This window comes from Engystomops pustulosus, chromosome 9 (genome assembly GCF_040894005.1).
Source record: "Engystomops pustulosus chromosome 9, aEngPut4.maternal, whole genome shotgun sequence".
NCBI classification, from domain to species: domain Eukaryota; kingdom Metazoa; phylum Chordata; class Amphibia; order Anura; family Leptodactylidae; genus Engystomops; species Engystomops pustulosus.
Genome location: NC_092419.1, coordinates 9,766,970 through 9,794,270, shown reverse-complemented (window position 1 = coordinate 9,794,270; position 27,301 = coordinate 9,766,970). Strand labels below are relative to the sequence as shown.

At 45.0% G+C, this 27,301-nt stretch overlaps 1 protein-coding gene across 2 annotated transcripts; it reads left to right on the top strand.

Moving 5' to 3' along the window:
* Window positions 1–27,301, top strand: LOC140076972 (olfactomedin-4-like). Of its 2 annotated transcripts, XM_072123786.1 has the most exons (5): window positions 10–142; window positions 679–852; window positions 1,370–1,582; window positions 2,254–2,395; window positions 26,350–27,301. In XM_072123786.1, exons 1-5 carry the CDS (start codon window positions 80–82, stop codon window positions 27,141–27,143), a joined length of 1,386 nt encoding a protein of 461 aa, XP_071979887.1. In that variant the 5' UTR covers window positions 10–79; the 3' UTR covers window positions 27,144–27,301. The 2 variants fall into 2 exon arrangements, with proteins under 2 accessions (XP_071979888.1, XP_071979887.1); XM_072123787.1 differs by lacking the exon at window positions 679–852 and having other exon boundaries at window positions 1–142.

Genomic DNA, 27,301 nt, shown 5'->3' with positions numbered 1-27,301 from the left:
AACACACCTTCTTTTAAGACAAGTATAAAAAAACCTAGTCAAATGGTATCAAGGGTTGTATACAGAGGACGGATACAAGATGAAGACCATCCTTCTACTATGGTTGAGTTTTGGGGTATGCCAGGCACAGACAGCTATATCGGTAAGTAGGGAACGCCATTAAAACCATTCAAAGGATATATATATACAGGCGGTCCCCTACTTAAGGACACCCGACTTACAGACGACCCATAGTTGCAGACGGATCCCTCTGCCTACTATGACCTCTGGTTAGGGTCTCTGGATGCTTTCTTTTAGTCCCAGACTGCAATGATCAGCTATAAAGTGTCTGTAATGAAGCTTTATTGATAATCCTTGGTCCAATTACAGCAAAAATTTTGAAAATCCAATTGTCACTGGGACAAAAGAAAAAAAATTTGTCTAGAACTTCAATTATAAAATATACAGTTCCGACTTACATACAAATTCAACTTAAGAACAAACCTCCGGACCCCATCTTGTATATAACCAGGGGACTGCCTGTATATATGTATGTTATAGATGTTTGGGTTGAGGGACTTCCATGTTGGAAGCTAATCACATTCGAAAACCTATGGGGCTCCAAAGTTTAGCATGATGTAAACATTTTGGGGGAAAATTTGTTGATAGGACTTTGATGGAAAAAAAATCTCTTTCTAGAGTCCAGATGATTCTCCTTCGAAGTGGAAGGTCATGGCTGGTGCAACAGATAATCAGAGGGTCTGCCATTGTTCTCTTGCCATAACAGATTTCACATTTCCTACAGAACGCATGGAGCTTCTGGAGACATCCAATTTTAACTTGAGTCTCAGATTCCAGGAAGAAATTGATAAGGTACAGAGATATATGGTGCTTACCAAAACAAAACACCAACGTGTGTGTGTATATATATATATAGGGGGTGTATAGTTCCTTTACTAAATTGGAATGAGTTGAAGTAGAGTTGGGGACGGGAAGGGTTTACAGATTTAAGGTCCATATCCTTGAACAGGGGTTACAGGGTGTGAGGAGATGCCCGGAGCAGGACCTTCTGGTCGTTGCGTTCCACCAGACCATATCCAACTCATAGATGAGGACTTCCGCCAAACACCTTCCTCTATAGGTGCCTATACATTTTCAATATCTGTCAGGTAAATGCTCAATCAAGAACAACTTCACTTGAATCTTCTGTACACAAATATTTACGGATCTACAGGACACTAAAAAGGTTGGAAGGCCCCCATGTACATTAGATAAGTTCCAAAAACTGGACCATTTTTTGCACAAATTTTGTCTTCTACATAACTCTTCATTTCTTTTTGATCTAAATTTCTTGCCGTACTTTATGCATTGTTATCTTCTGATTTATCAGATACAAGGCTACCAACAAAAGCTGGACACCTACCTAGAAAATATAAAGAACCTGACGACTCAGGTGGAGCTATGGAACAAGGAAGGAGTTTCTTTAGGTGAACTTGACTTTGAGATATTGAAGCTGGAGATCAGTGAGATGGAGTCCTTGGTGATAGGACTGAAATCTTCTTTAAAGGGTTCCAATGACAAAGTAGAAGCCTTGTTCACAGAGGTAAGTGGCTGGCGACCTCTTGTATTATTTAATGGTCATGGAACCAAGAGCATAGAGTAGCTAAAACAATGAGAGTTTTAAACTGGTGATCAGCAACTTGGAACACGAAATTAAAAGGGTATTCCATGGGTTAAATTTTTCGAATTTATTTTTTTATGGAATAGGGGAGAGAAGATAAACGGGAGTACAATCGACCCCTATCGGCACATTAGAATGGTACAACCTATGTATTAGTTTTACGTAATGTATCTATGGGCCAAAAGAATAGGAAAACACATGGGATGAGTCATGTGACACATAATGAGTCCCCTATAGATAACATATATGTGATAAATCCATGGGACAACTATAGGACTAAGACAACAGAAACTACAATGGATAGATAGGGAGAAGTTACTAAATATTCTAGTGACTTAATTCACAAGGAGAATGTATTTATCTCCTTACATGGATGAATTTTTTGTAAAATATTCTCCAGGTGTGTAAGGCGTTAAGCTTCAGCCTCCTCTCCTTTTCTTACTCCTGTGTCAAGATTTCAGAACTATATTTAAATAAAAAATAGGCATTGCAGCAGAAACATTTTTCTCTAATAAAGTTTATGACAAAGTTTACTCTTATGACCTGCACCATTCACTTCTGTATCGGATCATCTTAAAGTTATTTTTTGACAGGTGAAGAACATCTCCATCATAGCGAACCAACTGGAGACACATGACAAGAACAACATTCTAAGAGTCCGCAGGCAAATTACATCCTTACAAAATCGTCTGGATGAATGTAGAACAAGTCAGTCGCCTGTGAACGTGAAGTACGGTAAGTCCATATTATACCTCTATATACCTAAATTGTAAGGGCCCACTTCAGGGTTCAGATGTCCATCAAATACCATAAATACTCAAGTGTAAGCCAGTTTCTTCAGCACAATTTCTGTACTTCAGAAGCCCCACTCAGCTTGTACTCGAGTACCGTATATACTCGAGTATAAGCTGACATCTGACAATAGATGATGTCACAGCTTATCTCCTCCCCCTGTACAATGACCTCTATATAGATAACACTGACCCACCATTACATCACTACCAGGGGCGGACTGGCCATAAGACCCACCGGGAGAAATCCCGGTGGGCCGACTCGTTTGGGGCCGGTCCAGGGCCGGTCCAGGGCCGGTCTGACATCTGTGGGGCCGGAGAAAAAAAAAAACATTAACTCACCTTGGTAAGGATGGACACCGCGCTGAGGACCATAGGAAGGGGAGGCCGGGACTTCCCCCTGCTGTGCTTCTGCTCTCTGATGCCAGGGTCATCACGTGACACGCCTCATGACGTCCCCCGCGCGGGCCCATCTCTCCCTGCTAGGTTTGGAGGCCGGAGCACTGCTGTGAGCATTCAGCTCACAGAGACCACACAGCCCAACCCGCGATCGCCCCCCCCCCCCCCCGCGATCGCCTCCCCCGCGATCGCCCCCCCCCCCCCGCGATCGCCCCCCCCCCTCGATCGCCCGTCCCCCCTCGATCGCCCCCCCCCTCGATCGCCCCCCCCCCGCGATCGCCCCCCCCCCCGCGATTGCCCCCCCCGGTAAGTGGTAAGTGGCTGTATACATGGGAATGTATGGCTGGTGTGTATGCTACATGGGAATGTATGGTTGGTGTGTATGCTACATGGGAATGTATGGCTGGTGTATATTACGTGGGACCGTATGGCTGGTGTGTATGCTACGTGGGACCGTATGGCTGGTGTGTATGCTACGTGGGACCGTATGGCTGGTCTGTATGCTACGTGGGACCGTATGGCTGGTGTGTATATTACGTGGGACCGTATGGCTGGTGTGTATGCTACGTGGGACCGTGTGGCTGGTGTGTATGCTACGTGGGACCGTGTGGCTGGTGTGTATGCTACGTGGGAATGTATGGCTGGTGTGTATGCTACGTGGGACCGTATGGCTGGTGTGTATGCTACGTGGGACCGTATGGCTTGTGTGTATGCTTCGTGGGAATGTATGGCTGGTGTGTATGCTACGTGGGAATGTATGGCTGGTGTGTATGCTACGTGGGAATGTATGGCTGGTGTGTATGCTACTTGGGAATGTATGGCTGGTGTGTATGCTACATGGGAATGTATGGTTGGTGTGTATGCTACTTGGGAATGTATGGCTGGTGTGTATGCTACGTGGGACCGTATGGCTGGTGTGTATGCTACGTGGGACCGTGTGGCTGGTGTGTATGCTACGTGGGACCGTATGGCTGGTGTGTATGCTACGTGGGACCGTGTGGCTGGTGTGTATGCTACGTGGGACCGTATGGCTGGTGTGTATGCTACGTGGGACCGTATGGTTGGTGTGTTTGCTACGTGGGACCGTATGGTTGGTGTGTATGCTACGTGGGAATGTATGGCTGGTGTGTATGCTACGTGGGACCGTATGGCTGGTGTGTATGCTACGTGGGACCGTATGGCTGGTGTGTATGCTACGTGGGACCGTATGGTTGGTGTGTATGCTACGTGGGACCGTATGGTTGGTGTGTATGCTACGTGGGAATGTATGGCTGGTGTGTATGCTACGTGGGAATGTATGGCTGGTGTGTATGCTACGTGGGAATGTATGGCTGGTGTATATGCAACGTGGGAATGTATGGCTGGTGTGTATGCTACGTGGGAATGTGTGCCTGGTGTGTATGCTACGTGGGACCGTATGGCTGGTCTGTATGTTACATGGGAATGTATGGCTGGTGTATATGCTACGTGGGAATGTATGGCTGGTGTGTATGCTACTTGGGAATGTATGGCTGGTGTGTATGCTACGTGGGAATGTATGGCTGGTGTGTATGCTACGTGGGACCGTATGGCTGGTGTGTATGCTACTTGGGAATGTATGGTTGGTGTGTATGCTACGTCCGAATGTATGGCTGGTGTGTATGCTACGTGGGACCGTATGGTTGGTGTGTATGCTACGTGGGAATGTATGGCTGGTGTGTATGCTACGTGGGAATGTATGGCTGGTGTGTATGCTTCGTGGGACCGTATGGCTGGTGTGTATGCTACTTGGGAATGTATGGCTGGTGTGTATGCTACATGGGAATGTATGGTTGGTGTGTATGCTACTTGGGAATGTATGGCTGGTGTGTATGCTACGTGGGACCGTATGGCTGGTGTGTATGCTACGTGGGACCGTGTGGCTGGTGTGTATGCTACGTGGGACCGTATGGCTGGTGTGTATGCTACGTGGGACCGTATGGTTGGTGTGTTTGCTACGTGGGACCGTATGGTTGGTGTGTATGCTACGTGGGAATGTATGGCTGGTGTGTATGCTACGTGGGACCGTATGGCTGGTGTGTATGCTACGTGGGACCGTATGGCTGGTGTGTATGCTACGTGGGACCGTATGGTTGGTGTGTATGCTACGTGGGACCGTATGGTTGGTGTGTATGCTACGTGGGAATGTATGGCTGGTGTGTATGCTACGTGGGAATGTATGGCTGGTGTGTATGCTTCGTGGGAATGTATGGCTGGTGTGTATGCTTCGTGGGAATGTATGGCTGGTGTGTATGTTGCATGGGACTGTGTGGCTGGTGTGACTGAGGTGTATGTTACATGCGAAACTGGGGCGAGGCGGCTGTATGTAGCTGTGTTGTATAGTAGCTTATAATAGTTATATTCTTGTACACAGGGGGCAGTATTATAGTAGTTATATTCTTGTACATAGGGAGCAGTATTATAGTAGTTATATTCCTGTACATAGGGACAGTATTATAGTAGTTATATTCTTGTACATAGGGGGCAGTATTATAGTAGTTATATTCTTGTACATAGGGGGCAGTATTATAGTAGTTATATTCCTGTACATAGGGGGCAGTATTATAGTAGTTATATTCCTGTACATAGGGGGCAGTATTATAGTAGTTATATTCCTGTACATAGGGGGCAGTATTATAGTAGTTATATTCTTGTACACAGGGGGCAGTATTATAGTAGTTACATTCTTGTACATAGGGGGCAGTATTATAGTAGTTATATTCCTGTACATAGGGGGCAGTATTATAGCAGTTATATTCCTGTACATAGGGGCAGTATTATAGTAGTTATATTCTTGTACATAGGGGGCAGTATTATAGTAGTTATATTCCTGTACATAGGGGGCAGTATTATAGTAGTTATATTCTTGTACATAGGGGGCAGTATTATAGTAGTTATATTCCTGTACATAGGGGGCAGTATTATAGTAGTTATATTCCTGTACATAAGGGGCAGTATTATAGTAGTTATATCTCTGTACATAGGAGGCAGTATTATAGTAGTTATATTCTTGTACATAGGAGGCAGTATTATAGTAGTTATATCCCTGTACATAGGGGGCAGTATTATAGTAGTTATATTCTTGTACATAGGGGGCGGTATTATAGTAGTTATATCCCTGTACATAGGGGGCAGTATTATAGTAGTTATATTCTTGTACATAGGGGGCAGTATTATAGTAGTTATATTCCTGTACATAGGGGGCAGTATTATAGTAGTTATATTCTTGTACATAGAGGGCAGTATTATAGTAGTTATATTCTTGTACATAGGGGGCAGTATTATAGTAGTTATATTCCTGTACATAGGAGGCAGTATTATAGTAGTTATATTCTTGTACATAGGGGGCAGTATTATAGTAGTTATATTCTTGTACATAGGAGGCAGTATTATAGTAGTTATATTCCTGTACATAGGGGACAGTATTATAGTAGTTATATCCCTGTACATAGGAGGCAGTATTATAGTAGTTATATTCCTGTACATAGGGGGCAATTTTTATTGTAAAAACCAACAAAATACAATTAAACAAAATCATAAATACATTCTTCTGTATACACAATTATGAATCAAACAAATATAAACTCAGAGTAAATGTAACTTAGAGTCCATAGCTGCTGCTGGAAAGGAAAAAGAAGAAAACTAAATCAATAAATATAGAAATTAAACACCAGATATATTCCTCCATAATTTCCTATTTCTCTGGTCTTTCCTGACTTCCAGTGATTTTATCCACCTTAGCTCAGACAATATTTGGGATACCACAGCCATGTAGTTATAGTCCTCACTATGCAGGGACACCCGGGTTCTGGCATGCCATTGGTAATACTTTATCACTGTTATTATGAGATACATGGTTCCCGGATCTATAATACCATCTGGAGATGGGACGCCATAGATGATGTCCGGGTACTGGAGGAATTGCAGCCTCGGGATGTTCAGCAGGTCAGATACTTCCTTCCAGATCTTCCTCCCTCCCCAGCACTCAGAGATGAAATGCTCCATCGTCTCCTCCTGCTGACACCCCAGGGGACACTTCCTATCTGCCACACTCACAAACTTTAGGTTCCCTCTCACAAATAACTTCCCATGTAGTGACAACCAAGAAATATCAAACAACTTGGGGGGAAGTCGCTTCCCATTGAGGAACCTGAGACTCTTCTGTAAGGTGGTGGTCACACAGTCTCTGAGAGCGAGTGGGGAGTGGTAGAAAGCCCGACATATCCTAGTATAGAGATCCCTCCTGGTGTTACTGACAATGTAGGACTTCTCCAGCTTCCACATCCTGACACACTTCAGACCATATACCAGATACTGGGGGAGGAAGCCAGGAGTCCATCGGCCCCTCTTGAGACTGCCGCCTCGCACCCAAGACTCTGCAAAAGGCAATATCCAGTCCCTGACACTACTTACCCACAGGAGACCATTGTTTGAGTCCAGGCTTCCAAAATTAACTTTCAGAAACATGGAGTCAAAGAAGACCCTTGGATTTAACATATCCAGCCCACCCTCTCTCCTCTGCAGGTAGGTGATCCCTCTTTTTACTGGGTTCAACCTGTTCCCCCATAAAAGCTGGAAGAACAGGCTAAAGAGCCTAGCGGAGAAAGATTCTGGCAAAGGAAAGACGACAGAGACGTAGAGGAAGACAGGGACCAGGTAAGTCTTCATCATATAGGTCAGCCTCCAGTTCTTCCATCGCTGAACCTTTACATTTCCGGTATCCAACTTCTCTTCCCAATTTAGTTTGGCATTATCTTCCCTCCCGAATTTAACCCCAAGGATCTTAATATGGGTGGAGGCCTTGGCGAATTGTGGCAGATCAAAGCCAGGAGCAGCATCCAATGTCCAGAAAGCTTGACTCTTCTCAAGGTTGACCAGAGACCCGGAGGCCTCTGAGTAACTTCTGATGGCTGTGGACAGCATCTCCACCTCACGAGGTTCAGATATCACCACAGTCACATCATCCGCGTAGGCGACTACCTTCAAAGGCAAGCAATGGGGGACCGGCACCCCCTGAAAATCACACCGCTGCAGTGATCTCAGGAACGGGTCGATAGCAAACACATACAGCAGTGGACTCAGAGGACAACCTTGTCGCACCCCAGCCTCTACCCCGAAAGTGTCCCCCTGCCAACCATTGATCAGAGGAAAGCTCTCAGCCTCTCTATACAAAGTTCTCAGCCAATCTATAAATTGTCCCGGAATACCGTACTTTGACAAAGTGGCCCATAGATAATCGTGATCAACCCTGTCAAAGGCTTTAGCCTGGTCCAGACCTACAACATATCTCCCACACCTCAGAGCTTTACATCTCTCAAACATCTCCCTTATCGAGATGACTGCTCCAGAGATGTTCCGCCCTCTTACTGTGCCGTACTGAGAGCCTGCCAACAGTGCCGGGGACAAACAGACTAATCTAGAGAATAGGATTTTTGCCAGAATTTTCCTATCAACATTCAAGAGGGCGATCGGCCTCCAGTTCTTGATGTCACAAGGCTCCTTACCTTTAGACAGCAGAATAAGGGAGGACACTCTCATGGATGGAGGCATCAGGTGATTTTTTAGACAATTGGTAAACACATCCACAAGGATCGGGGCTAAGAGGTCTCTGAACTTCTTATAGAATTCTGCTGTAATACCGTCAGGACCTGGTGCCTTCTTCAGATGTAACTTATCAATGGCCTCTTTAACCTCCTCCTCTGTTATTTCTGCTGTCAAAGGAGAAAAGTCCAATTCTCTAGTATCAGGGCCTGGAGTTGCCTCCAAGAATTGAGCCATTTTGTCTTTATCCAAAACCTTCTTCTGAAATAATTCAGCATAGTAGGATCTCACCACCCCCAGGATACCCTCCCGAGATTCCTGCAAAACTCCCTGGGAGTCAGTGAGACCTGTGATCGATTTCTTAGCCACACGTTCCCGGCAACTCTCATATGGATCTGGCGTGACTAAGTTTCCATAGTCACGCTCCACAACCAGGGACGTGTAGCGGCTGTACTGATACTGCTTTATTTCAGATTTCAGTCGGTCAATCTTTTGTTTGTCATCCCCACCCGCCGAATAGAGTGACTCCAATTCTTTCCGCAGCTTGAGATACTGGCTGTACTTATTCTTACCCTTCTTCACTGACAGTCTCTTCAAGAGGGACCGGATCTCCTCCTTGACGTCCTCCCACCAGTCGGATATGTGGTTATAGAAATACACTCTCTCCGATTCACCCTGTATAAGAGAGTGGACTTGCTCCTGGACAAACACATCTTCTAATAAGGTAGAATTTAGTCTCCACAAGCCTCTTCCTATATCTGGCCGTTCTGTATTACCTAAGTAGAAGTAAAGGGCCAGGTGATCCGAATATGGGACAGACTTCTCACTTCTATCCCCAATGACCTCCGAGGGAGTCACCAGCGCTAGGTCTATTCTGCTATGCCTCCCAGCACAGGAGTAGGTAAATTTGGGTTTCCTACCACCCTGCACAAAGACATCAGACAAACCTGACTGTGCTATAATATCATTTAAGACCTTAGAGTCCCTAGCAAGAGGCCTACCAGTGGGTCTGTCACTCACTGTCCTAGTGGCGTTGAAATCACCCGCCATGATGACTGGGAGAGATGTAAATAAATATGGCTTCACGTCATTAAATAGATTGACTCTGTCAGTCACTGTCTGTGGACCATAGATATTGATAAGCCGGAGCCTTCTACCTCGGATAGTAACCTCCAGCACCAAACATCTTCCCATCGACACCTCGGTTAGTCTGTGAATGGTGACATCGTGTGTATTAAACAGTATGGAGACCCCGGCACATGGCTCCACAGACAGTGACCAGATGGACGGCCCGGAGCGCCATTCTCTCTCTGCTTCTTTTAACAAACTAAGACTATTAAGATGAGTCTCCTGTAGGAAAAAGACATCGGCATCGAGATAATGTAGATGTTCATACACCGCATGTCTTGTCCTTCTTGCCCTAATGCTGTTGACATTGCTAGATATTATTTTCAGATTAAAGTTCGCCATTAGAGCTATAACAAGAAGCAGAGAGAGTGTCCCCATCATCATAAATCTGGATCAGATCCCTCCTCTTCACCACCCGTCTCCATGTCTGATTCAGACTCTGGCCCCACCCTATGGGGTCTCCGTTTTGAGGGGGGGTCACCATCGGGATCCTCATCATACTCTGCCACCATCCTCTGCAGTTCCTTCTCTAGTTCCTCCTCTGCGTCTGACTCTGAGAGGACACTGAATCTATTCACAGTCATGGTCATATCTGTTCCACTGTCCACTCTGATCTTTGATGACTTGTGAACTGTGGTCCACTCACCCTCAGGCTTCCGGGTGGACCTATCTTTTTTCCTCCTCTTATTAGCAGATGTTGTGGCTGAAGAGGGAATGAGCACTGAGGGTGGTGCAACCTGCTGGACAACTTCCATATCTCCCTCTGTGGTTTGGGTCTGAGGCTGGTCTGGTGTTGGTACAGCATCACTTGATTCTAGGACCTGCTGAGGTTCTGGCGTAGCCTGATCTGACCCTAATAACAAAGCCTCCTCCTCCCCCAGGTCATCTGCCCCTGCCAATAGGTCTTCATCAGGGAAGCTCTTACATATCTTGTGCCAGGCATTGGGACAATCCCTGTGGGCATGCCCGATCTCACCGCACAGGTTACACCTGATGTTTTGGCAGTCCGCACTCACATGGCCGATATCCCCACACAGGCTGCACTTGACCACAGAGCAATTACTGGCGATGTGACCGACTCTACCGCATTTGAAGCATCTACGGGGCTGACCTGGATAGAAACATACCCCCTTCTCCCGGCCAATGAAGAAGGAGTTGGGCAGATGCTGGGTTATGTTGTTATATTGTCTTAATTTCACCAGGACCTTCCACCCTCCTGTCCAGATCCCGTCCTCATCCCGGGTCTTGGTGAGCTCTGACATGAGGTCACAGTGCCTCTTGAGCCAGATGACAATATCCTGCTGGGGGACAGACTCATTCCAGAAGATGACTGTGACAGTGACTGTACCAAGTTTAGAGATGGGGATGAAGCTGAAATTATTCCACCCCTCTGCATCTCTAAACCTGGGGAAGATGGCCCAAAAGCGGTCCAGGTTGCCCATCAGCTTAAAGCTCACATCATATCCCTGGCGATCGGGGAGGTTAATTACTGCCAAAATGTCACTTGGCGAGAAACCCATTTGTTCACACAATAGCGACCTGACCACAAACCGCCTGTCAGGTAGGTCCTCCTTGGCCCCTTTGTGCCTAAATCTCACCACATTCCTCCTCTTAAATGCCTGACCGGTGTAATGAGAGCCGGATGAAAAAGATGGTGCACCCCGGCTCCAGGCGTTGCCAGAAGAAGACTGGTGAGGGCCAGTACCCTGCTGTGTCTGGGGGCGCTGCGGGGGCTGCTGGGCTCCTGCACTCTGAGGGTCTGATACCTCAGCAACTAGAGGGGGGAAGTCCTGAGCATCAGACTGTACTACCCCCTCCCCACCATCAGCCTCCATACACTGCTCTGCCTGCTCTATGGCAACATCCCACACAGACTGCGCTTCCCCTGCTGGAACATTATCACACACAATGGTATTATCAGGAGGAGATACAGATGCATCAGCATTATCACCAACATTGGGGGCAGCAGTGTCACAGATATTAGAAACAGCATTAGGCACTGATGTATGAGCAGTATCAGGCACTGAAGTCCCATCAATGTCAGTACAATCCGTCCCAGCAGAGTCCTGATGATCCTGCTCAGATGCCACAGTGTTACCTTCAGGATCAGGTGCACAGTCCTGCTGCAGTGAGCCGTCAACTGGGACTTGTGGTGCTTGTTCTCCACCGCTACCATCAGGCAGATGTCCACGTTGCACGCTGAATGCTGGGACATGCGGTGTTTTCACTGCTCTGGTAACATCAGAGGGACGGCTGTGATCCTTCTGCTGATTGCAGGCTGCTGGGACTTGTGGTGCCTCTGCTGTGGGTGGTTGCTGTTTCATGGCTTTATCTTTCTTGTAGAGATCCCCTTGCTGGTATGGGAAAGTCGCAGGCTGGAGTATAGGTTTCCCCTTGGTCTCAGTTGCCGGATTAGATGCTCCTCCATGATGTCTCTGGGCCTGGAAGCGCTCCTGGTTCCTGTAGGTCTCTGCCAGGGGACCCATCTGCTCCAGGACAGCCTCAGTCTGGGCGACATTGTCAGCGAGCTGCTTGGCCAGGGTGGTCAGCTTCTTGTCTAACAGCTCATGTCTCTCCGGGTTTGCTGCCTTGAGCTTGTAGGCACAGTCAATGTTTTTTTGTAGCAGCAGTTTTTGTTCCTTCAGGTTTCCCAGTCTCTTTACCAGTGCTGGGATCTGATCAGCCAGGAGGAGCTCAGGTGCACGCTCAGCCGCTGCATAGGGAGTTGCTGCAGGTGCACGCTCAGCCGCTGCACATGGAGTTGCTGCAGGTTTCTTACAGGTGGTAGGTGATGGCACTCTGTTGGGTCCGGGTCTCTGCGCCACTGTTGGGTTCTGACGCGCTGCGGCTCTTACTGCTGGGGGATGACACTGTCCAGTAGCAGCACTTGTGGCAGCCTGAGGCCTCCCTGCTAGTTTGGTCTCGGCCTTGCTGCCTCCACTCCCATACCTTGTGCGCTCAGAGCGGATCAGTACAGGCTGCTGCAGGTTCTCCAGCAAGGTCTGCTTCTCCAGAGATGTCCTCCTCTGCCTGGCTGATGGAGGTGTACACGGCACAGGTGAGGCCGGGGCTGGAGGCTTCCTCTGCTCCTGCACAACCTGCTCGCTCCTCTGTCCTGGATGACCCGACATTGTGTTCCCACTCACTGGCTTCTGCTGCACATTCACACTGGTAGGTGACTTCACCAAACTGGAACTTACTGCTGCTTCTTTCTTCACAAACTCTTCATTCTTTACTTCACTGCTTCTGGCAGAACTGGAGCCGCTGACATGACTTACTGTACCGGAGATTTTAGGATTCTCATCCATTAGTTTTGGTGTCTGGGAGTTATTTCCCAGAGAAGGCCTTGGAGCCTGGGCCTTGCATGGGGAACTTCCCCACCCAGGGTGGCCCCGCCCTGGGCTAGCTCCAGACATGAGGAGACCTCAGGAGCTCACACTGCACACAACCTCTCAGATAGGGGGCAGTATTATAGTAGTTATATTCTTGTACATAGGGGGCAGTATTATAGTAGTTATATTCCTGTACATAGGGGGCAGTATTATAGTAGTTATATTCCTGTACATAAGGGGCAGTATTATAGTAGTTATATCTCTGTACATAGGAGGCAGTATTATAGTAGTTATATTCTTGTACATAGGAGGCAGTATTATAGTAGTTATATCCCTGTACATAGGGGGCAGTATTAAAGTAGTTATATTCTTGTACATAGGGGGCAGTATTATATTAGTTATATTCTTGTACATAGGGGGCAGTATTATAGTAGTTATATTCTTGTACATAGGGGGCAGTATTATAGTAGTTATATTCCTGTACATAGGGGGCAGTATTAAAGTAGTTATATTCTTGTACATAGGGGGCAGTATTATAGTAGTTATATTCTTGTACATAGGGGGCAGTATTATAGTAGTTATATTCTTGTACATAGGGGGCAGTATTATAGTAGCTATATTCTTGTACATAGGGGGCAGTATTATAGTAGCTATATTCTTGTACATAGGGGGCAGTATTATAGTAGTTATACTCTTGTACATACGGGACAGTATTATAGTAGTTATATTCTTGTACATAGGGGGCAGTATTATAGTAGTTATATTCTTGTACATAGGGGGCAGTATTATAGTAGTTATATTCTTGTACATAGGGGACAGTATTATAGTAGTTATATTCTTGTACATAGGGGACAGTATTATAGTAGTTATATTCTTGTACATAGGGGGCAGTATTATAGTAGTTATATTCTTGTACATAGGGGGCAGTATTATAGTAGTTATATCCCTGTACATAGGGGGCAGTATTATAGTAGTTATATTCTTGTACATAGGGGGCAGTATTATAGTAGTTATATTCTTGTACATAGGGGCAGTATTATAGTAGTTATATTCTTGTACATAGGGGACAGTATTATAGTAGTTATATTCTTGTACATAGGGGGCAGTATTATAGTAGTTACATCGGAAAGTAGTTGTTTATCGGAAAAGGTAGTGTAGTATTAAGTTGTGTTCTCTTAAAAAAAGAAGCTTTATTCCTGTATAAGGAAGGTAGTATGAATTTCTTTCTCTGTGCGGTACATGTTTATTTAGACCATCTATAAACAGTTTGTAACTCCACCCATATCACATGACCACGCCTACTTGTTTTGACACCGCCTACAGAATGGGGCCACTTTAACAGTTTTTTCCAGGGCCACTTTAAATTCCCAGTCCGCCCCTGATCACTACTGACAATAGATGGTGTCACAGCTTATCTCCTCCCCCTCCCTGTACAATGACCTCTATATAGATAACAAGGACCCATCATTACATCACTACTGACAATAGATGATGTCACAGCTTATCTCCTCCCCCTCCCTGTACAATGACCTCTATATAGATAACACTGACCCATCATTACATCACTACTGACAATAGATGATGTCACAGCTTATCTCCTCCCCCTCCCTGTACAATGACCTCTATATAGATAACACTGACCCATCATTACATCACTACTGACAATAGATGATGTCACTGCTAATCCCCTTCCCCTCCCTGTACAATGACCTCTATATAGATAACACCGACCCATCATTACATCACTACTGACAATAGATGATGTCACAGCTTATTTCCTCCTCCTCCCTGTACAATGACCTCTATATAGATAACACTGACCCATCATTACATCACTACTGACAATAGATGATGTCACAGCTTATCTCCTCCCCCTCCCTGTACAATGACCTCTATATAGATAACACTGACCCATCATTACATCACTACTGACAATAGATGATGTCACAGCTTATCTCCTCCTCCTCCCTGTACAATGACCTCTATATAGATAACACTGACCCATCATTACATCACTACTGACAATAGATGATGTCACAGCTTATCTCCTCCTCCTCCCTGTACAATGACCTCTATATAGATAACACTGACCCATCATTACATCACTACTGACAATAGATGATGTCACAGCTTATCTCCTCCCCCTCCCTGTACAATGACCTCTATATAGATAACACTGACCCATCATTACATCACTACTGACAATAGATGATGTCACAGCTTATCTCCTCCCCCTCCTGTACAATGACCTCTATATAGATAACACTGACCCATCATTACATCACTACTGACAATAGATGATGTCACAGCTTATCTGCTCCCCCTCCCTTTACAATGACCTTTATATAGATAACACTGACCCATCATTACATCACTACTGACAATAGATGATGTCACAGCTTATCCCCTCCCCCTCCCTGTACAATGACCTCTATATAGATAACACTGACCCATCATTACATCACTACTGACAATAGATGATGTCACAGCTTATCTCCTCCACCTCCCTGTACAATGACCTCTATATAGATAACACTGACCCATCATTACATCACTACTGACAATAGATGATGTCACAGCTTATCCCCTCCCCCTCCCTGTACAATGACCTCTATATAGATAACACTGACCCATCATTACATCACTACTGACAATAGATGATGTCACAGCTTATCCCCTCCCCCTCCCTGTACAATGACCTCTATATAGATAGCACCAGGGGCGGACTGGCCATAAGACCCACCGGGAGAAATCCCGGTGGGCCAACTCGTTTGGGGCCGGTCCAGGGCCGGTCTGACATCTGTGGGGCCGGAGAAAAAAAAAAACATTAACTCACCTTGGTAAGGATGGACACCGCGCTGAGGACCATAGGAAGGGGAGGTCGGGACTTCCCCCTGCTGTGCTTCTGCTCTCTGATGCCAGGGTCATCACGTGACACGCCTCATGACGTCCCCCGCGCGGGCCCATCTCTCCCTGCTAGGTTTGGAGGCCGGAGCACTGCTGTGAGCATTCAGCTCACAGAGACCACACAGCCCAACCCGCGATCGCCCCCCCCACCCCGCGATCGCCCCCCCCCGCGATCGCCCCCCCCCCCGCGATCGCCCCCCCCCTCGATCGCCCCCCCCCCTCAATCGCCCCCCCCCCCGCGATTGCCCCCCCCGGTAAGTGGTAAGTGGCTGTATACATGGGAATGTATGGCTGGTGTGTATGCTACATGGGAATATATGGCTGGTGTGTATATTACGTGGGACCGTATGGCTGGTCTGTATGCTACATGGGAATGTATGGCTGGTGTGTATGCTACGTGGGAATGTATGGCTGGTGTGTATGCTACGTGGGAATGTATGGCTGGCGTGTATGCTACGTGGGACCGTGTGGCTGGTGTGTATGCTACATGGGAATGTACGGCTGGTGTGTATGCTACATGGGAATGTATGGCTGGTGTGTATATTACGTGGGACCGTATGGCTGGTCTGTATGCTACATGGGAATGTATGGCTGGTGTGTATGCTACGTGGGACCGTGTGGCTGGTGTGTATGCTACGTGGGAATGTATGGCTGGCGTGTATGCTACGTGGGACCGTATGGCTGGTCTGTATGCTACGTGGGACCGTATGGCTGGTGTGTATATTACGTGGGACCGTATGGCTGGTGTGTATGCTACGTGGGACCGTGTGGCTGGTGTGTATGCTACGTTGGACCGTGTGGCTGGTGTGTATGCTACGTGGGAATGTATGGCTGGTGTGTATGCTACGTGGGAATGTATGGCTGGTGTGTATGCTACGTGGGAATGTATGGCTGGTGTGTATGCTACGTGGGAATGTATGGCTGGTGTGTATGCTTCGTGGGAATGTATGGCTGGTGTGTATGCTACATGGGACCGTATGGCTGGTGTGTATGCTACATGGGACCGTGTGGCTGGTGTGTATGCTACGTGGGACCGTGTGGCTGGTGTGTATGCTACGTGGGACCGTGTGGCTGGTGTGTATGCTACGTGGGACCGTGTGGCTGGTGTGTATGCTACGTGGGACCGTATGGCTGGTGTGTATGCTACGTGGGAATGTATGGCTGGTGTGTATGCTACGTGGGAATGTATGGCTGGTGTGTATGCTTCGTGGGAATGTATGGCTGGTGTGTATGCTACGTGGGACCGTATGGCTGGTGTGTATGCTACGTGGGACCGTGTGGCTGGTGTGTATGCTACGTGGGACCGTGTGGCTGGTCTGTATGCTACGTGGGACCGTATGGCTGGTGTGTATGCTACGTGGGAATGTATGGCTGGTGTGTATGCTACGTGGGAATGTATGGCTGGTGTGTATGCTTCGTGGGAATGTATGGCTGGTGTGTATGCTACGTGGGACCGCATGGCTGGTGTGTATGCTACGTGGGACCGTGTGGCTGGTGTGTATGCTACGTGGGACCGTGTGGCTGGTGTGTATGCTACGTGGGACCGTGTGGCTGGTCTGTATGCTACGTGGGACCGTATGGCTGGTGTGTATGCTACTTGGGAATGTATGGCTGGTGTGTATGCTTCGTGGGAATGTATGGCTGGTGTGTATGCTACGTGGGAATGTATGGCTGGTGTGTATGCTACGTAGGAATGTATGGCTGGTGTGTATGCTTCGTGGGAATGTATGGCTGGTGTGTATGCTACTTGGGAATGTATGGCTGGTGTGTATGCTACATGGGAATGTATGGTTGGTGTGTATGCTACTTGGGAATGTATGGCTGGTGTGTATGCTACGTGGGAATGTATGGCTGGTGTGTATGCTACATGGGAATGTATGGTTGGTGTGTATGCTACTTGGGAATGTATGGCTGGTGTGTATGCTAAATGGGAATGTATGGCTGGTGTGTATGCTACATGGGAATGTATGGTTGGTGTGTATGCTACTTGGGAATGTATGGCTGGTGTGTATGCTACGTGGGAATGTATGGCTGGTGTGTATGCTACGTGGGACCGTGTGGCTGGTGTGTATGCTACGTGGGAATGTATGGCTGGTGTGTATGCTTCGTGGGAATGTATGGCTGGTGTGTATGCTACTTGGGAATGTATGGCTGGTGTGTATGCTACGTGGGAATGTATGGCTGGTGTGTATGCTACATGGGAATGTATGGTTGGTGTGTATGCTACTTGGGAATGTATGGCTGGTGTGTATGCTACATGGGAATGTATGGTTGGTGTGTATGCTACTTGGGAATGTATGGCTGGTGTGTATGCTACGTGGGACCGTATGGCTGGTGTGTATGCTACGTGGGACCGTGTGGCTGGTGTGTATGCTACGTGGGACCGTGTGGCTGGTGTGTATGCTACGTGGGAATGTATGGCTGGTGTGTATGCTTCGTGGGAATGTATGGCTGGTGTGTATGCTACGTGGGAATGTATGGCTGGTGTGTATGCTACTTGGGAATGTATGGCTGGTGTGTATGCTACATGGGAATGTATGGTTGGTGTGTATGCTACTTGGGAATGTATGGCTGGTGTGTATGCTACGTGGGACCGTATGGCTGGTGTGTATGCTACGTGGGACCGTGTGGCTGGTGTGTATGCTACGTGGGACCGTATGGCTGGTGTGTATGCTACGTGGGACCGTATGGTTGGTGTGTTTGCTACGTGGGACCGTATGGTTGGTGTGTATGCTACGTGGGAATGTATGGCTGGTGTGTATGCTACGTGGGACCGTATGGCTGGTGTGTATGCTACGTGGGACCGTATGGCTGGTGTGTATGCTACGTGGGACCGTATGGCTGGTGTGTATGCTACGTGGGACCGTATGGTTGGTGTGTATGCTACGTGGGACCGTATGGCTGGTGTGTATGCTACGTGGGACCGTATGGCTGGTGTGTATGCTACGTGGGACCGTATGGTTGGTGTTTATGCTACGTGGGACCGTATGGTTGGTGTGTATGCTACGTGGGAATGTATGGCTGGTGTGTATGCTACGTGGGAATGTATGGCTGGTGTATATGCTACGTGGGAATGTATGGCTGGTGTGTATTCTACGTGGGAATGTGTGCCTGGTGTGTATGCTACGTGGGACCGTATGTCTGGTCTGTATGTTACATGGGAATATATGGCTGGTGTATATGCTACGTGGGACCGTGTGGCTGGTGTGTATGCTACTTGGGAATGTATGGCTGGTGTGTATGCTACGTGGGAATGTATGGCTGGTGTGTATGCTTCGTGGGACCGTATGGCTGGTGTGTATGTTGCATGGGACTGCGTGGCTGGTGTGACTGAGGTGTATGTTACATGCGAAACTGGGGCGAGGCGGCTGTATGTAGCTGTGTTGTATAGTAGCTTATAATAGTTATATTCTTGTACATAGGGAGCAGTATTATAGTAGTTATATTCTTGTACATAGGGGGCAGTATTATAGTAGTTATATTCTTGTACATAGGGGGCAGTATTATAGTAGTTATATTCCTGTACATAGGGGGCAGTATTATAGTAGTTATATTCTTGTACACAGGGGGCAGTATTATAGTAGTTACATTCTTGTACATAGGGGGCAGTATTATAGTAGTTATATTCCTGTACATAGGGGGCAGTATTATAGTAGTTATATTCCTGTACATAGGGGGCAGTATAATAGCAGTTATATTCCTGTACATAGGGGCAGTATTATAGTAGTTATATTCTTGTACATAGGGGGCAGTATTATAGTAGTTATATTCCTGTACATAGGGGGCAGTATTATAGTAGTTATATTCTTGTACATAGGGGGCAGTATTATAGTAGTTATATTCCTGTACATAGGGGGCAGTATTATAGTAGTTATATTCCTGTACATAGGGACAGTATTATAGTAGTTATATTCCTGTACATAGGGGGCAGTATTATAGTAGTTATATTCTTGTACATAGGGGGCAGTATTATAGTAGTTATATTCCTGTACATAGGGGGCAGTATTATAGTAGTTATATTCTTGTACATAGGGGGCAGTATTATAGTAGTTATATTCCTGAACATAGGGACAGTATTATAGTAGTTATATTCCTGTACATAGGGGGCAGTATTATAGTAGTTATATTCTTGTACATAGGGGGCAGTATTATAGTAGTTATATTCCTGTACATAGGGGGCAGTATTATAGTAGTTATATTCCTGTACATAGGGGGCAGTATTATAGTAGTTATATCTCTGTACATAGGAGGCAGTATTATAGTAGTTATATTCTTGTACATAGGAGGCAGTATTATAGTAGTTATATCCCTGTACATAGGGGGCAGTATTATAGTAGTTATATTTCTGTACATAGGGGGCAGTATTAAAGTAGTTATATTCTTGTACATAGGGGGCAGTATTATAGTAGTTATATTCTTGTACATAGGGGGCAGTATTATAGTAGTTATATTCTTGTACATAGGGGACAGTATTATAGTAGTTATATTCTTGTACATAGGGGCAGTATTATAGTAGTTATATTCTTGTACATAGGGGACAGTATTATAGTAGTTATATTCTTGTACATAGGGGGCAGTATTATAGTAGTTATATTCTTGTACATAGGGGACAGTATTATAGTAGGTATATTCTTGTACATAGGGGGCAGTATTATAGTAGTTATATTCCTGTACATAGGGGGCAGTATTAAAGTAGTTATATTCTTGTACATAGGGGGCAGTATTATAGTAGTTATATTCTTGTACATAGGGGGCAGTATTATAGTAGTTATATTCTTGTACATAGGGGACAGTATTATAGTAGTTATATTCTTGTACATAGGGGCAGTATTATAGTAGTTATATTCTTGTACATAGGGGACAGTATTATAGTAGTTATATTCTTGTACATAGGGGGCAGTATTATAGTAGTTATATTCTTGTACATAGGGGACAGTATTATAGTAGTTATATTCTTGTACATAGGGGGCAGTATTATAGTAGTTATATTCTTGTACATAGGGGACAGTATTATAGTAGTTATATTCTTGTACATAGGGGCAGTATTATAGTAGTTATATTCTTGTACATAGGGGACAGTATTATAGTAGTTATATTCTTGTACATAGGGGGCAGTATTATAGTAGTTATATTCTTGTACATAGGGGGCAGTATTATAGTAGTTATATCCCTGTACATAGGGGGCAGTATTATAATAGTTATATTCTTGTACATAGGGGGCAGTATTATAGTAGTTATATTCTTGTACATAGGGGGCAGTATTATAGTAGTTATATTCTTGTACATAGGGGGCAGTATTATAGTAGTTATATCCCTGTACATAGGGGGCAGTATTATAGTAGTTATATTCTTGTACATAGGGGGCAGTATTATAGTAGTTATATTCTTATACATAGGGGCAGTATTATAGTAGTTATATTCTTGTACATAGGGGACAGTATTATAGTAGTTATATTCTTGTACATAGGGGGCAGTATTATAGTAGTTACATCGGAAAGTAGTTGTTTATCGGAAAAGGTAGTGTAGTATTAAGTTGTGTTCTCTTAAAAAAAGAAGCTTTATTCCTGTATAAGGAAGGTAGTATGAATTTCTTTCTCTGTGCGGTACATGTTTATTTAGACCATCTATAAACAGTTTGTAACTCCACCCATATCACATGACCACGCCTACTTGTTTTGACTCCGCCCACAGAATGGGGCCACTTTAACAGTTTTTTCCAGGGCCACTTTAAATTCCCAGTCCGCCCCTGGATAGCACTGACCCATCATTACATCACTACTGACAATAGATGATGTCACAGCTTATCCCCTCCCCCTCCCTGTACAATGACCTCTATATAGATAACACTGACCCATTATTACATCACTACTGACAATAGATGATGTCACAGCTTATCTCCTCCCCTCCCTGTACAATGACCTCTATATAGATGACACTGACCCATCATTACATCACTACTGACAATAGATGATGTCACAGCTTATCCCCTCCTCCTCCCTGTACAATGACCTCTATATAGATAACACTGACCCATCATTACATCACTACTGACAATAGATGATGTCACAGCTTATCTCCTCCCCCTCCCTGTACAATGACCTCTATATAGATGACACTGACCCATCATTACATCACTACTGACAATAGATGATGTCACAGCTTATCCCCTCCTCCTCCCTGTACAATGACCTCTATATAGATAACACTGACCCATCATTACATCACTACTGACAATAGATGATGTCACAGCTTATCTCCTCCCCCTCCCTGTACAATGACCTCTATATAGATAACACTGACCCATCATTACATCACTACTGACAATAGATGATGTCACAGCTTATCTCCTCCCCCTCCCTGTACAATGATCTCTATATAGATAACACTGACCCATCATTACATCACTACTGACAATAGATGATGTCACAGCTTATCTCCTTCCCCTCCATGTACAATGTCCTCTATATAGATAACACTGACCCATCATTACATCACTACTGACAATAGATGATGTCACAGCTTATCTCCTCCCCCTCCCTGTACAATGACCTCTATATAGATGACACTGACCCATCATTACATCACTACTGACAATAGATGATGTCACAGCTTATCCCCTCCTCCTCCCTGTACAATGACCTCTATATAGATAACACTGACCCATCATTACATCACTACTGACAATAGATGATGTCACAGCTTATCTCCTCCCCCTCCCTGTACAATGACCTCTATATAGATAACACTGACCCATCATTACATCACTACTGACAATAGATGATGTCACAGCTTATCTCCTCCCCCTCCCTGTACAATGACCTCTATATAGATAACACTGACCCATCATTACATCACTACTGACAATAGATGATGTCACAGCTTATCTCCTTCCCCTCCATGTACAATGTCCTCTATATAGATAACACTGACCCATCATTACATCACTACTGACAATAGATGATGTCACAGCTTATTTCCTCCCCCTCCCTGTACAATGACCTCTATATAGATAACACTGACCCATCATTACATCACTACTGACAATAGATGATGTCACAGCTTATCTCCTCCCCCTCCCTGTACAATGACCTCTATATAGATAACACTGACCCATCATTACATCACTACTGACAATAGATGATGTCACAGCTTATCTCCTCCCCCTCCCTGTATAATGACCTCTATATAGATAACACTGACCCATCATTACATCACTACTGACAATAGATGATGTCACAGCTTATCTCCTCCCCCTCCCTGTACAATGACCTCTATATAGATAATACTGACCCATCATTACATCACTACTGACAATAGATAATGTCACAGCTTATCTCCTCCCCCTCCCTGTACAATGACCTCTATATAGATAACACTGACCCATCATTACATCACTACTGACAATAGATGATGTCACAGCTTATCTCCTCCCCCTCCCTGTACAATGACCTCTATATAGATAACACTGACCCATCATTACATGACTACTGACAATAGATGATGTCACAGCTTATCTCCTCCTCCTCCCTGTACAATGTCCTCTATATAGATAGCGCTGACCCATCATTACATCACTACTGACAATAGATGATGTCACAGCTTATCTCCTCCCCCTCCCTGTACAATGACCTCTATATAGATAACACTGACCCATCATTACATCACTACTGACACTAGATGATGTCACAGCTTATCTCCTCCTCCTCCCTTTACAATGACCTTTATATAGATAACACTGACCCATCATTACATCACTACTGACAATAGATGATGTCACAGCTTATCTCCTCCCCCTCCCTGTACAATGACCTCTATATAGATAACACTGACCCATCATTACATCACTACTGACAATAGATGATGTCACAGCTTATCTCCTCCTCCTCCCTTTACAATGACCTCTATATAGATAACACTGACCCATCATTACATCACTACTGACAATAGATGATGTCACAGCTTATCCCCTCCCCCTCCCTGTACAATGACCTCTATATAGATAACACTGACCCATCATTACATCACTACTGACACTAGATGATGTCACAGCTTATCTCCTCCCCCTCCCTGTACAATGACCTCTATATAGATAACACTGACCCATCATTACATCACTACTGACAATAGATGATGTCACAGCTTATCTCCTCCCCCTCCCTGTACAATGACCTCTATATAGATAACACTGACCCATCATTACATCACTACTGACAATAGATGATGTCACAGCTTATCTCCTCCCCCTCCCTGTACAATGACCTCTATATAGATAACACTGACCCATCATTACATGACTACTGACAATAGATGATGTCACAGCTTATCTCCTCCTCCTCCCTGTACAATGTCCTCTATATAGATAGCGCTGACCCATCATTACATCACTACTGACAATAGATGATGTCACAGCTTATCTCCTCCCCCTCCCTGTACAATGACCTCTATATAGATAACACTGACCCATCATTACATCACTACTGACACTAGATGATGTCACAGCTTATCTCCTCCTCCTCCCTTTACAATGACCTTTATATAGATAACACTGACCCATCATTACATCACTACTGACAATAGATGATGTCACAGCTTATCTCCTCCCCCTCCCTGTACAATGACCTCTATATAGATAACACTGACCCATCATTACATCACTACTGACAATAGATGATGTCACAGCTTATCTCCTCCTCCTCCCTTTACAATGACCTCTATATAGATAACACTGACCCATCATTACATCACTACTGACAATAGATGATGTCACAGCTTATCCCCTCCCCCTCCCTGTACAATGACCTCTATATAGATAACACTGACCCATCATTACATCACTACTGACACTAGATGATGTCACAGCTTATCTCCTCCCCCTCCCTGTACAATGACCTCTATATAGATAACACTGACCCATCATTACATCACTACTGACAATAGATGATGTCACAGCTTATCTCCTCCCCCTCCCTGTACAATGACCTCTATATAGATAACACTGACCCATCATTACATCACTACTGACAATAGATGATGTCACAGCTTATCTCCTCCCCCTCCCTGTACAATGACCTCTATATAGATAACACTGACCCATCATTACATCACTACTGACAATAGATGATGTCACAGCTTATCTCCTCCCCCTCCCTGTACAATGACCTCTATATAGATAACACTGACCCATCATTACATCACTACTGACACTAGATGATGTCACAGCTTATCTCCTCCTCCTCCCTTTACAATGACCTTTATATAGATAACACTGACCCATCATTACATCACTACTGACAATAGATGATGTCACAGCTTATCTCCTCCCCCTCCCTGTACAATGACCTCTATATAGATAACACTGACCCATCATTACATCACTACTGACAATAGATGATGTCACAGCTTATCTCCTCCTCCTCCCTTTACAATGACCTCTATATAGATAACACTGACCCATCATTACATCACTACTGACAATAGATGATGTCACAGCTTATCCCCTCCCCCTCCCTGTACAATGACCTCTATATAGATAACACTGACCCATCATTACATCACTACTGACACTAGATGATGTCACAGCTTATCTCCTCCCCCTCCCTGTACAATGACCTCTATATAGATAACACTGACCCATCATTACATCACTACTGACAATAGATGATGTCACAGCTTATCTCCTCCCCCTCCCTGTACAATGACCTCTATATAGATAACACTGACCCATCATTACATCACTACTGACAATAGATGATGTCACAGCTTATCTCCTCCCCCTCCCTGTACAATGACCTCTATATAGATAACACTGACCCATCATTACATCACTACTGACAATAGATGATGTCACAGCTTATCTCCTCCCCCTCCCTGTACAATGACCTCTATATAGATAACACTGACCCATCATTACATCACTACTGACAATAGATGATGTCACAGCTTATCTCCTCCTCCTCCCTTTACAATGACCTCTATATAGATAACACTGACCCATCATTACATCACTACTGACAATAGATGATGTCACAGCTTATCCCCTCCCCCTCCCTGTACAATGACCTCTATATAGATAACACTGACCCATCATTACATCACTACTGACAATAGATGATGTCACAGCTTATCTCCTCCCCCTCCCTGTACAATGACCTCTATATAGATAACACTGACCCATCATTACATCACTACTGACAATAGATGATGTCACAGCTTATCTCCTCCCCCTCCCTGTACAATGACCTCTATATAGATAACACTGACCCATCATTACATCACTACTGACAATAGATGATGTCACAGCTTATCTCCTCCTCCTCCCTTTACAATGACCTCTATATAGATAACACTGACCCATCATTACATCACTACTGACAATAGATGATGTCACAGCTTATCTCCTCCCCCTCCCTATACAATGACCTTTATATAGATAACACTGACCGATCATTACATTTAGCAAAACCTCAAGCAAGGGTTTCACTCTAGTTTCATTTTAATCCAGCCAAGTTCTTGTGTCTTCTATAGACATTTCATCATATCTAGTTTATGATTGTACTGATCTTATCATTACCAGGCACTTGTGAACATGGTGAGATTATGAATGTCAGCAAACCACATATCGTCCAGGTCAACTGGAGAGGAACATCCTACCAGATAGGTGGATGGGGGAAAGAGTCACATTTTGGTTCTACCAGTGAATTATATTGGGTCCTGGTTGGTGATAGTAGTTCCTACTTCAGTAATGTGCGACTTTATAAATCCTATAAAGACCTCAGACAGTACAAAACCTACAAAGACCAGCAGACTACTTCTGGTAGAGGTAGTGGTTTAACTCTATACAACAATTCCTTGTACTATCACTGTCACACCAGGGATGTCTGCAAAACCAATCTGGAAACTAACAAGCAAGATATTATGACCTATTCGAATGTTGCCACCAGATTTTCCTACGCCTCGTCCAAGAACCAAGACATAGACCTGGAAGTGGATGAATATGGACTGTGGGCTCTTTATTCGAGGGAAGATGTTCTGGGTAACATGGTCATTGGATTGGTGAATGCAACGTCCCTTCATGTGATCAGAACGTGGACCACCTCGGTATACAAGCCAAGTGTTACCAATGCCTTCATGGTATGTGGGGTCATGTATGCCACCAGGACCCTCAGCACTAGGGAAGAAGAGATATTCTACATGTACGATACCAACACGGGTGAGGAACGTCATCTGAGAATCCCATTTGAGAAGATTTTGGATAACATTCACAGTCTTTCCTACAACCCCAATGACCGTAAGCTCTACACGTACAACGATGGCTTCGAAATCATTTACGATCTTCAATTCAAGCCTCTGACTGAAGGCAAATCTTAAACGAGTTTCTTGTGTTGAGTTGATTTTGTTTAGAATAATCTTTCAAACTTTCCAAATTCGAGGTTTTTCCTTTTTTCAACATTTTCTAAGAAAATCATAAAACACTTGTGAAAGGTCTTGTCTCCGAAAATTAAATAAAGTCACTATTGCATTGGGAA